The 13,560-nt window shown below is 36.1% G+C and overlaps 1 protein-coding gene across 1 annotated transcript; it reads left to right on the top strand.

Annotated features, from left to right (window-relative positions):
* Window positions 1–4,185: 4,185 nt before the first annotated feature.
* Window positions 4,186–10,488, top strand: LOC110465989. Its single transcript, XM_021522215.1, has 8 exons — window positions 4,186–4,297; window positions 4,673–4,999; window positions 5,304–5,346; window positions 6,265–6,473; window positions 6,776–6,842; window positions 7,205–7,377; window positions 9,201–9,243; window positions 10,139–10,488. Exons 1-8 carry the CDS (start codon window positions 4,249–4,251, stop codon window positions 10,305–10,307), a joined length of 1,080 nt encoding a protein of 359 aa, XP_021377890.1. The 5' UTR covers window positions 4,186–4,248; the 3' UTR covers window positions 10,308–10,488.
* Window positions 10,489–13,560: the final 3,072 nt, after the last annotated feature.

The raw sequence follows: 13,560 nt of genomic DNA, 5'->3' as shown, positions 1-13,560 counted from the left end.
GGAGGGGGAATCACATTTTACGTAAGTGAATGAATTCATCGATGTATCGGTTCAAAGATAAAATCACTAAACACGCTTCAAGGAAGTGGGGGACAAATTTGTACGATTAAACATAGATAAACTTACTTGAGTTATGAACATAAAAAATACAAAACATAGAAGACATTCTAAATTTTGCTGACTTTGGACATCTTTAGGAGACGAAAATAATCCCTACTGAACAACCACAACATATGTATTCTTGGACTCGATTGAAACTTGACTCTGTTAGGTCTCCTCCCCCATCTTTCAATGACGCCGAAGGTCGTTAAACAAAACACAGTTTATATTGTATAATCATACTTAAACTACTCTGGACGAGAGACGTCTCACTACTTATATGTCTCAGTCTGGACCAAAATGGCGGAAAATACTATTTCGATTTTGCCATTGATTAAGATGTTAAGAGTTGTCAGACTGAGTGTTAGAGAGAACTCGGAGTAGAGATTCATCACATTTAAGTATTGAATTTCCTTTATATTAGATATAATGATTAAATGAACGGATAATGAACGTAACAAAAAATATATCCAAATTTAACAACAATATTGCTTCAAGTTCAAATTTAAAATTTATCATCATGGATTAATTGAAATTATGACGTATAAATTGTTTTATTTTGGAAAAAATCTGTCATTATGTTAAGGCCAGACAAACAAATATATGTGTTTCCTGTAACACGTTTGAAAAAATTAGGATAGGTAGGTGGGTATACGTAACAAACTCTATATAAAGGAGAATGATCTTGACTTTAACAGTGCTTCCTTGAAAATTGCCTTTAGAAGTTTAGAGTGGACACAAAAAAATAGGATAGGTAGGGTTACTGGAAACACTTAACATTTTTTGTTTGGCCTAAATATTCTAATAAAGGAGATAAAATAGATGTTTATCTTCCAGATTCTTTCCTTTTTCATGTTGATCATATTCACACTAAATACCTATATAACCATACCGTTATGCTACATCAAAGGTTTGACTTGTTAATCGGACAATGATTAATTGCTCACGACAGCCTCTATAGTGTCGTACTGTCCGTTTGTTAAAAAAAAATCCCGTCAAAGATTTTTTTTTTTGAGGTACCTTCTTCAATTAGAATACGAAAGGGCCGTACTTCATCTTAAGGTGAGTCTTAAAAAACGGCTTCCGTTTGCGTGCTAGTTTAAATGTTCAAATGACGTCATAACTACCCCTGGGAAGTAACCTTTAAAGGGTCTTTCTCGCAGCACTATTCCGTCTTTGCTAATTGCAGAGTTATCTTCTCTAGTGAGCAGGTATTATTAAGTGTTACGTCATTGGTTAGTGAGAGTAACGTCATTAATTTTTGAGAAAATGACGTAATTTTCTCACACAAACCAATGACGTAACAATCAATACCTGCTCACAAGAGAAGATAACTCTGCAATACGCAAAGACGGAATTAAGGCATACGGACCTGTGGGTATGAAGACGCAGTACATGTATTTTCGAGAATTTCCCATGTGTATAAATGACTGAAAATTAACGGGAGCTATGGACTCACTGAATCGTAGATCAGAAAAAGATGGCTGATCTCTCAAGTTTCGCCCCTTTTGGAATATAAAACCACATAATCTGTTCTGTACCATTTCATCGATGTTGTGAAAATTTCACCACAAGGGAGATAACCCGTAAATTTGATATCGATTCATTAAGAAAACGCCTGTGGTTCAAGGGACGTAGCCCATGTGTAAGAATAAGGGACGCGTTAATGGATTATCTCCCGTCACGTACCTTACACATGTAAAACTCTCTCCCACTGACCACTTAAACCTCATCTTTACCTCAGGTCACCACTGACCATAACATTCCAGACACGGGTCGAATGGTCAAGTCAGGACAATGACTTGGTAGACAATACAATTACCTGTCAGCTGGTCGTCGATGTAAGTTTTTTCTTGTCCACTGTCCAGAACAGAGCGATCAATTTAGCAATAAAACTTGCTGACCAGCTGCGTCTCGTGGCATACACGTGGTCGCCGACATTCAGCACAAATGATAGCTGTGGTTTGTGTTGATGATCTAGGTTATTTATGATTCGACCAACTGATTTTTTTTTTATAATAAAACGGGGTCATTCTTTCTTTTAAGTTTAGATATCGAGTTAAGTAAACACGAGTGGATTACATGTAAAATTAACACCTTGTATGGATGATTTTGTGTTGAACTCTGTAAAGACGAGGGCATTTTCGTGTAAGCACATGTACATATCTCAACTGTGAAAAAAGAACTTATATTAAGCATTTATCGTATATTTCTCAGCCGCGATATATACCCGTGGTGTAAGCATTAATTACTAGCATTGTCTTACGTCCTTCTGGGGAATAAATGAGTATAAGAATTTATTTAGTTCGAACATTTATCAGGATATTTGCGAGGAAACTCATTTTGTATAGAGATATAACGCCCTCGGAATTCATTTTATTGAAACAAATAAGGTATAGATTTCCTATTAACTATTTCCAGAGTCTAGTTAATGGAAATTCCACACGTCAGATTAAAATGTCAGCATACCGCTTTTTCTCCCCGATCTTTCACGAGAGATTGTGATAAAACTTGAAAGGCTGACACACTTATTGGAATGACACCACAAATATATGTATTTTGTAATGTAGATTTTGTATAACAGGAAAGAGAATAGTGTGTTTCCACCGGGGATCGAATCCGCGATCCCTAGGTTCCTGGTCGGACGCTCTACCACTGAGCTAGTCCGAATTATTCTGACGTTTTATCGACTTTTTCATATCGGTCTGTCGTTAATCGACGACAGGCCGTTATGAAAAAAGTCGATAAAACGTCAGAATAATTCGGACTACCACTGAGCTAAAGGGAAATTCCCCCTAGTTCGAAGCCTGAAGGCGACCGTAATCCTATGTTCAATTAAAATCTGCCACACTTCTTCCCCTTTTTAAAATGTGTTCGAACACCACAACCCAGGTTCTAACTCCCTGTCACCACAGGGAGGGTCACGGACACCATTTGTTACAGGAAAGAGAATATTGTGTTTCCACCGAGGATCAAACCCGCGATCCCATACTTCCTAGTCGGACGCCCTACCACTGAGCTAAAGGGAAAGTCCCTCTAGCTCGAAGCTAGAAGGAGACCGTCATCCTATATACAGTTAAAATCGCCGCACGTCAACCTCTTTCCATTCCTCTCCATAACGAACAATACATGAGTTAGGATTTAAACATATTTTATTGCAAAGAAGTATTTACAATAAAATGGACAAGAGTTTTCATACGTAGCACAGTCCTTTTCTTCAAACACATGAATATCAACAATAGCTCGATAAGGCAATTTATAAAATATATATAAAATATATTTCCATATGGAAATAGAAAGGCGGGAGTCAGAAAAGAAAACAGAGACACGAAGTAAGCAGGTAGAGTCAGAGGGGAACAGAGCGAGATGGGGAGATAAAGATGATCACATTTAGTCAAACCGGTTACATTTGCTAATATATATTTTTGTAATTAAGGCTCAATGTTCGATCGCGTTATATAGGAGTAATCTAAAGTTAAATCTTCACAAAAAGTACTTGAGTAAATTGAAGCTTCCCCAGGTTTATAATGCTCTCTTCATTAATGGCTTCTGTCCTTTATTATACCTACTTATGATTAGTCTGGTTCATCACATAACATGGTCAGTGTTATCACAAACCATCCAAACAGTTTATTTGTATTAATTAACTGTATGTTGCAGAACTTCTCTAATGTAATTACATTTCAAGGGATATGGCTTTATATAAGATTTATTCCTATTTACCTGTGTACTAAAAGAATGTAATGAAATAATAATAAAAAAAAATGCTGATGACATCTGATTCCCCTTAGCGATCATTTCAGTATCACAAGTGAGTAATTTTTTTTTTTTTTTATTTGAAAGCTTTTTAAATATGTACAATAAATCATCTCTTTACATATTTATATCCGTTGGTACTTCGTTATTTAATCTGCAAAAGTAAGCCCTCCTTTTCATAACCAGCTTTATCCGGATTTCATTCCGAACGTCTTTTTGGAACCGACATTGTTTCAGCCAATCAAGAACGGTTGCCTGTCCACGTGACTATTCAACCAATCAATAGAGCGTATTATCAATTGTTCGCTCACGTGAGTTTTAGCGGCGGTAGCTACGAAACGACGACATTTGTAGCAGCTGTCAGATATTCTCTCAGCAAGATTTAATCGAAAAATGGAAGCATCACACATAAAGAAGGCGTTGCGCACACGCAGAATGGAAAGTAAGTGTACAAATGACACAGAATTTAATATATCATATGAGTGACACTCGTTATTTTGAGAATATTTAAATATCGCAACTTTATGTTAACCCAAATTGAATCACATGGGTTCGTTACTTGTAAATATCTGAAAGACACATATGCTATGGGTCACAGCACACATAAACATACACCGTAATGTGACCCATATCAGTATAATACGCATATGTGTATTTCAGACATTTGTAACGAACCCGTGATTGAATCGACTGTCATCGCTCGGTTTCTTGTTTGTAAAGGGCTATTAAGAAGCCAAATTTAGTTTTTGTTATGTAAACAAACATATATTTAATGCATGCATACGACAATTTGTATAGATTTATTCATTATTTTAAGGTGCCAAACATAAGATCGATTTCGCGGATATCAGCACCTTTGACATTGTCCCAACTCCCCCAAAGGGGCCAAAACCTGAAGCAGTCAGGTTACAAAGACGCCACAGAGTCCATGCCCAGAAATTAAACACATACGAGGCAAAATATAGATCTTCACAAGACTCTGAGACACATAAGACACAGCATGATGCTGTAAATGGTTCCGGTGATTTTCTCAGGACTGTTGACCCAGCGTTTCCCTGGTATTGCCCTACTCCAAGAACCGGAGACACATCATCATCTTACGACAGGGAAGAACATACTGTTCATAAGCAAGCCACTTGCAATGGTAAACGGATCTTCACAATGTATTTATATTTACGATACTTAATCCTGAATAATTTGTAAGGGTGTTTGAGACTTGTGTCACAAATCCCTATTTTTTTATGAATATTAAAAAAAAAAAAACATTGGTAAGAAAGCCAAGATGGGCCAACTTTTACGACTTTATTCGAATTAATACTACTTTTGAAAGGAATAAATACGCTTTTCTTCGCGTAATACCGCGGTATTAAACATTATTTTCCGTTCAAAAGTTGAACCTTCTATTCTTTCGTACTTTTTAAAATTTTCTTTGTTTTATTTTTTCGCAGATCCATCCACTAGCTCATCTCGCAAACAAGCTATCAATACCAAGTATGTATATATGTTTAAACGAAGCTTCGTATCACATTTCATTATACATTTAAGCTACACCAAAGACACTTGCCGAAATATGGTTTACAAAATCTTCATTAAGATTCATCAGTTTGGAAATAGAATTAATGTAATATCAATTGTTACTTTTCTACACAAAAAAGTCTACGATTTATACGTGTACATTGTTTGTGTAGAAAACAAAACATTGATTTTGGATCACAAAAGCTTTTAAACGAAAGAAAAAACCCACGAACAGGGCATTTTTTTTAATTGTTAAAAAATAATACCTTATTTCTATGACAATTACAATCGTTACAATGGTACAAGATACAAAATATAGTTTTAATCATGAAATAAGTCAGACATATAAAAATATCCAATGGGCATAATGTAACAAAACATGCATTAAGAAACAAAAGCACAACAAAATTGAAATAAAAGTAAACAAACATACAGGAAGAAAAACAAACCCATAAAAAAGCGCACACAAAAACAAAAAACCACATTTAACTAAAATCAGATATTCTGAATAATGATTAAAAAGAATGATATTTGTAAATTACAATTGAGTCTGTTAAGATCCTGATTCCTTATGTAAATTCGGTAAAATAATTTAGCTCAGAGGACAGCTGAATGGGAGTCCCCTACCTACCAGGTCCTCTGGCCATAGAAGAGAGCAAAACAAAATATCTCAATAAGTTATAATAAACTATAATAGTATACAACATTTATATAGCGCCCTATATAATTTGTAACATAACTCTAAAGCGCTTTAGAGTTAACAATTACAATCGTTACAATGGTAATTTAAAATGCCTACTTATAAATTCTTTGATTTTAATTATTTTAAATTATAAAGTGACTTAAAGATGTATATACTTACATGAAGTTTACAAACGACTGTTCCATAATTAGCCCTATAAGGTACCCAGCCCCAGGACCCAGAGAACAACTGGCTCCAAGTCCTTTCCCCGTCAGCAAGAACAAACTGGCCCCTGTGGTGGACCCAAAGAAGAATGCTGTACCAAAACCTGCTCGTGCGAGCCCTCGTGCGAGCCCCCGTGCGGGCGGTCTTGCAGGCCCTCGTCCGGTTAAGGCTAAACACATGCTCGTTCACAAAGAAAGTAAGCCATTATCATATTATCTCATGTTTCTTTTGGCTGAATAATTTCTTGTTCGTTTGATATTTCATTTACTTTCAAACTTGTTTCTTGTTTTATTTATATTTTGTATTTTTTTTTATTCAATTTGGATTTAGAGAATTTCGAGAACCAAAAATCTTTGTCTTTTGCTAGGATTCGGACCCAACTTCGATCCCGTATAGGGCACAAAACGTCGGATATAAAGACTCCGTGATTGTGTTTTGTTTTATTTATTTTTGTTTTGTTTTGTTCTCATATGTGTGTATTTGTTTGGTTTTAATAAGATGGGAAGACCACTAACACGGATCAGCCGACAAGAATATATCTTCCTGAAGCGGTACACAACAAAAAGTATGTAGATATTGTCAAAACGGGAATATGTGCTGTTAACTTACTGGTACCAGCTAACTGTGATGTCCAATAGGTATTATATGGTAATTTTTAGTAATGATAATAATAGCGATATGGTCAGTTTTAAATGCGAGAATAAAGTCGGCATCAGTTCCGCGCTTTCACCAGGAGACAAACACGAACATATTGCAGCCTCCCAAAACACACGTGCATGCATCTTGCACACAGGAGAGGCCGTCCTTAAATGAACAATATTAAACCAAACAAAACCGTTGTCTTCTGAACTGTTCTGGAAAATGTATGTATCTGAGTTGTACATACATGTGTAAACGATAAACATCACACTTTGGTTCTACCCTCAGCCCTATAAGGTACCCAGCCCCTGGACCCAGAGAACAACTGGCTCCAAGTCCTTTCCCCGTCAACAAGAACAAACTGGCCCCTGTGGTGGACCCTAAGAAGATTACTGTACCAAAACCTGCTCGTGCGGGCCCTCGTCCTGTCAAGGCCGTGCACGCGCCTGTCTACTTTGATGGTAAGACGTTATTTTCAGATTAAATATATGCAGTTACTTTAGACGTACTAGTAATTCAGTTAAAATTGACATCATTGTCCCTATTTTATATCACACTATTTTGGTGTATATCCGGACAAATTTTACACTTTGCTATATTAGCATGTATGTATATTACACTGTCATAGTACTTTAACCCTCAGATAGTAATACTTGTGTAACATAATAGTAATCATTATCTACCTCCAGTTTATAAATTTAACTTCAAATGTTACCTGTCTGTGATTACAAATGTTACCTGTCTGTGATTACACATGCTACCTGTCTGTGATTACACATGCTACCTGTCTATGATTACGCATGCTACCTGTCTGTGATTACAAATGCTACCTGTCTGTGATTACACATTCTACCTGTCTGTGATTACACATGCTTCCTGTCTGTGATTACAAATGCTACCTGTCTGTGATTACAAATGTTACCTGTCTGTGATTACAAATGTTGCCTGTCTGTGATTACAAATGTTACCTGTTTGTGATTACAAATGTTGCCTGTCTGTGATTACAAATGTTACCTGTCTGTGATTACACATGCTACCTGTCCGTGATTACACATGCTACCTGTCGATTACACATGCTACCTGCCTGTGATTACACATGCTACCTGTCTTTGATTACACGTGCTACCTGTCTGTGATTACACATGCTTCCTGTCCTTGATTACACATGCTCCCTGTCGATTACACATGCTACCTGCCTGTGATTACACATGCTACCTGTCTTTGATTACACGTGCTACCTGTCTGTGATTACACATGTTACCTGTCTGTGATTACAAATGTTACCTGTCTGTGATTACAAATGTTGCCTGTCTGTGATTACAAATGTTACCTGTTTGTGATTACAAATGTTGCCTGTCTGTGATTACAAATGTTACCTGTTTGTGATTACACATGCTACCTGTCCTTGATTACACATGCTTCCTGTCGATTACACATGCTACCTGCCTTTGATTACACATGCTACCTGTCTGTGATTACACATGCTACCTGTCCTTGATTACACATGCTACCTGTCGATTACACATGCTACCTGTCTGTGATTACACATGCTACCTGTCTGTGATTACACATGCTACCTGTCTGTGATTACACATGCTACCTGTCTGTGATTACACATGCTACCTGTCTGTGATTACACATGCTACCTGTCTGTGATTACACATGCTACCTGTCTGTGATTACACATGCTACCTGTCTGTGATTACGCATGCTACCTGTCTGTGATTACAAATGCTACCTGTCTGTGATTACAAATGCTACCTGTCTGTGATTACTTATGTGCTACTTTACTTTTGTACCTTAGTTGTTTTTACTTGATAAATTATCCTGTGATATTTGCTTGCTATTTTCTTTACTAGATTTGAATTTACCTGCATGCTGTTTATCCATGTTATATCCCTTATTTGTATCCCTTTTTTTTGCAAGAATAGCACTACAGTGTTAATGTTTATTGTTTTAAATATGCGACGTTCAATAACAATTCTTGTAGTTTCAAAGTGCGCCAAGATACACGCATGCGCCAGACACAGTAACTGGATGGGATGTCGGTTTTTTCTTCATTGAGATTGGGAAAATATTCCTCATTTTTTTGTCATTTTGGCCGGGGAAAAAAGGCACGTTTTGGCTAGGGATAATAGCATGTATTCGGCTGTAAAACTGAGCAAAGAAAACACTGTATACACACGTCTAGATTCCTTAAAGGCATTATTGTGTGATTTTTCATTTCCTGACAGGAAATAAAAGACAAAAATGACATTTAACTAAAGTTAAACTTTTATTACAGACGCCGAATCCAGTTGTGTGTTGACACGGATGTACGGCTGTAGGTATGTACGTGTTTATATTGTTTTGAGTATTTAGAGGAGATGAGTATTAACATCAGCTTCAGTTATTAATAATTAAATTAAACAGGTTTAGTCACTAACTATTTTGCTTGGTAGTCCACAGGACTAGTTGAATAGATGATTTACTAGTCCTTCGTCAAAGTAACTAGTCCAAGATTTCCTGATAAGGAAACATCGCGATCTACAGAACGAAACATAATAAGAAATCGACTGTAGGAGACTTAAAATAACTATGTCACAAAAATATGGTGAAGTTTTAGGAAACTTTTTTTGACAATTATTATGCAACATATCTGATTTTAAGCAGTTTTCTAAATTTTAAATAGGAATATTCTTATTTCATAACACAAATTTTTATAATCGTTTTTGTTTCACAAGTCGAAAGGACCAGTTAGGTTAGGTGATTCACTAGTCCTTGCTAAAATCTACTTAGTGTCGATCCCTTGCATACATATGTACCCCCCCCCCCCCCCCCCCCCCCTAATCTGACATAGTGTTTAAATTAAGTGCGTTGCCGTGTTTATAAGACGTTGGTCATATCTTGTTGCTTAGATAGCTATGGTGCTGTAAATTACATAAAAAACTATTAGGTTTAAAAAACGTAAAAGAAATGCTAAACATATTTTTTTTGTCGATAATGACGTAATTGAAAAAGTTGTCTATCTCTATGATTTGATTACAGGCAAACTCACGCTTTCACTTCAAAATTAAGTTACCTTGATGTTGTTGATACATGGGATAGTGTATCACAGTAACTAATACAAATTCTTGATGTGGAAATCTATGAAATCAGACCGACTTTACTTATGGTATCATATATCCATAAGAATGTGTATGGGTGACCATAATTTTATATATATATATTTTTTTTTTACAGAGATGAATATACAACCGACAGTGTAATACCAGTGAAGAACAGCCGTCCAATCAGAAACCCATCCCCGGGGCCCCGGGAACAGCTGCTCCCCAGTGTATTTCCTGTTAACAAGAGGCGTCTACCATCTCTCGCCAAACACGGAAGAGTTGTCGCCCCTTTGTGTGGATAGAGTCACAGTTTTCTTAAGATTTTTTGACATTTTTTACCAGAAATTCAAACGATGATAAAAAGTATGGTTATGAAAACTGAATAATTACTACGCAAATGAATTTTCAACTGTTTTGTATAACATCAAATTTATATTATATTTGATAGTTAAAATATACAACATTTGATATAGCGCCCTATCTAGCTAACACAAGCCACTCTAAAGCGCTTTACAGTACATAGATATACATTTAATACAATTAGCATATACATTAATAAATTCAATGTTTTTGAGGAATTTGCAGGAGCTGCCTTATCAGGCGCTAACTACTAGTCCTATGCCACCTGGCTAATATCTCCCTATGTGTGTATGCAATCATAATCGATAAGCAGTATATAATCGGAAGTTGTAAACCGATCGATGATCGATTGCATAATCGGTTTATGATTTTATGGGACTGAATACCCATATTACGTGATAATACTGCCATAACATCAATAGACAGAGTTGTTCACTATACATCAAGTTACTTTCTTTTATAATGAAGGATATCAACTAAATTTTATGCATTTTCATCAATCATATAGTAAAAATCATCTTAGCATATTTGTTTTTCTGATGCAATCGATTGAAATATAGGACCCTATATATTGAAATCATGATTAAAAGAGTGCTGGACAAGTGAAGTAATCGTGCGCGTGAATGTTGTTTTATCCTTTGTGTGTATTGAGATGGTTGAGAGGAGCAAAATGATAGACATGACTATTTATATATATATTTAATATAATCAAAACTTTTGAAAATGTGAATAAAATGTAAGAAATTTTACATCAAAGTGTTTCGTTTTCTATTTCATTTCATTTCAAAAGCACGTGATTTTCTAACCAATATTTGTTGGTCTGTCGTTTAAAAGAAGCAATATTCAAATACGAGCCAAGTGGCTAAATTAAAAAAAAATGTAGTTATAGTAAATTGACCTCGAATCTATGAAAATTATTAATAGTTCTTTTTACACAACCAATAAGAGTTTCTATGTGACGTTTCGATGACTAGTAATGTACACTGTCACCATCATCAGACAAATGACCAGCGAAGCGTATGCACACAAAGGTGTTAATGTGTACGAGTTGTCCACAAAATCGATGTCGGTTCGGCTACGCTGTAAGTGTATGTACAATAGTTGTAATACATGTACCGAAATGACTCGATTCAGCTGCGCTTTGTTTAAAACATTGTCTCATAGACGTACGAGAGTCTTTGAGCCCCCTCATCTCGTACACATTTTACACCTTTGTGTGCATACGCTTTACTGGTCATTTGCCTGATGAAGATGACAGTGTACATATCGTACTAGTCTTCGAAACGTCACATAGAAACTCTTATTGGTTGTGAAAAAAGAACTTTTCATAATCCATGCTTACCAACCTGAAGAAAATGTTTAGAAAGAATCTATGAAAAGTATTTCTTCACATCAGAGTTTTGGAATAATGTTACCAACTGTCTAGAACGTTTGGTACATTGACGCAGAGGCGCATCTTGTTATTTGTGCGAATAGTTTCATAAAACTTGTGATTTATATAAAAAAAAAAAACGTGTAAAAAAAGGACCAAAGGGGTGAAATCAAGACTTCGACACTAACGGCCACAGTGACACACAGGGACCTGCCAATTTGTTACAGCTATTTTTGGACCTAAAACAAGATGTGTTATGGGTTTTAGATCAAGATTCGGTAAAAATGACACCCGGATGATGAAATTGGAACCGAGGGGCCTCGGAGAACTGACTCGCCCGTTAACAACGACCCCTTGAGAGGTCAATTTTCCATGTGCAGCGCGTGGAAAACAGACTCCTAACAGATTCCTGAAAACGTTAGCTCACCTTGTACAAAAGACTTAAGTGCCCATGTCGTACCTTGGCGTCCATCGTCCAACCAAATCAGGTCACTGTGACCTAATTCTCAATGTTTTACTTACACTAATAGAAGTTTTCATGGGGTCAGAACTATGTGCATAATTATGATTAACCTAATTAGGCAATTGTGACCTACTTTTGAAAAATTGCTCTACATTATTAAAATTTGTCATTGGATTCAGAAATGAAATAACTGAAAAAATCTATATTATTCAATATATTACGAAAATAATCAACGTAAAACTGTTACCTAATTAGGTCATTGTGTCATACTTTGGTGAAAATTGACCTGCATTATTAAAAGTGTCAACAGCTTTAGAAATTAACTTAAAACTGTTAATTTACCTAGTTAGGTCATTGTGACCCAATTTTCATAGTTAGGTCACTGTGACCCAATTTTGTCTAACGACAACCCAGTGAACCCGGTTCCATTCTCCAAGGGGGTCCATTATCAACGTTACCACGACCACGTCTGTTGGTTTTCTCCAATTATTTCGGTTTGATTACACATTAGACACCCAGGCCTGCACGCTACAATCCATGCCTGCGCGCTACCATACAGGCCAACAAAGCCGACTTCGGTGATAGCTGTAACATAAATTTCATCTATATTATAAGATGTTAGGGTCAAGCTAATTTCGTTTTAGTTTCACGCTTTGTGAAAACTATCTCGTAATAAATGTTACAGTTTATAGGAAGGAAGGAAGGAATAGAGTGTAAGAAATAATGGTGACAGAAGAACAAGAACACATTAGGCCTACATGTATATGATTGGGGATAGAAAAGAGATGTACTGTATAGTTTGTCTGAGGAATGTATGACGTAATGACAATTCTAGAATATATAATGACTCCCTAACATGAGTATATGTAGGGAAAATATCAACCCAAGATGTGATATTTTTATTGTCTAACCCGAGGGTTGTTCGAGCCGAAGGTTACACTTCCAACAATCGTATCCCGAGGGTTGGGGTTTCTGTGGCATCGTCTCAAATCTTTTCAATGTTATGTTTGAATCAGTAGGGTTTAGCATATATAGTGAGCGTTTGCATATATCATTTCCTTTCGGGAGCTTATTGTGACGTCATATTTGATTATCTTTTTCAAAATCTACATCCTGTGGTCAAAAGACCTCCTAGTTATTGCATGGTAATATAATGTGCTCTGATCATAACAGGGGTAGTGTGTTTGAATCAAATGATATTTTTTTGCATAAAAATGGAAAGATAAATTGAGCAAAGCACTTAATTATAGTCTCGATCGTTTCACGCACTCTCTCTCATATTGAAAATATGGAATGAGGGAGATCTCCCTCATTGGAGGTTTCTTAGGTTGTAACCTATGATATACGTTCTGGCACATTT

Source organism: Mizuhopecten yessoensis, unplaced genomic scaffold, assembly GCF_002113885.1.
Source record: "Mizuhopecten yessoensis strain PY_sf001 unplaced genomic scaffold, ASM211388v2 scaffold11109, whole genome shotgun sequence".
Lineage (NCBI taxonomy): Eukaryota > Metazoa > Mollusca > Bivalvia > Pectinida > Pectinidae > Mizuhopecten > Mizuhopecten yessoensis.
This window is presented reverse-complemented; position numbering and strand designations above follow the sequence as displayed.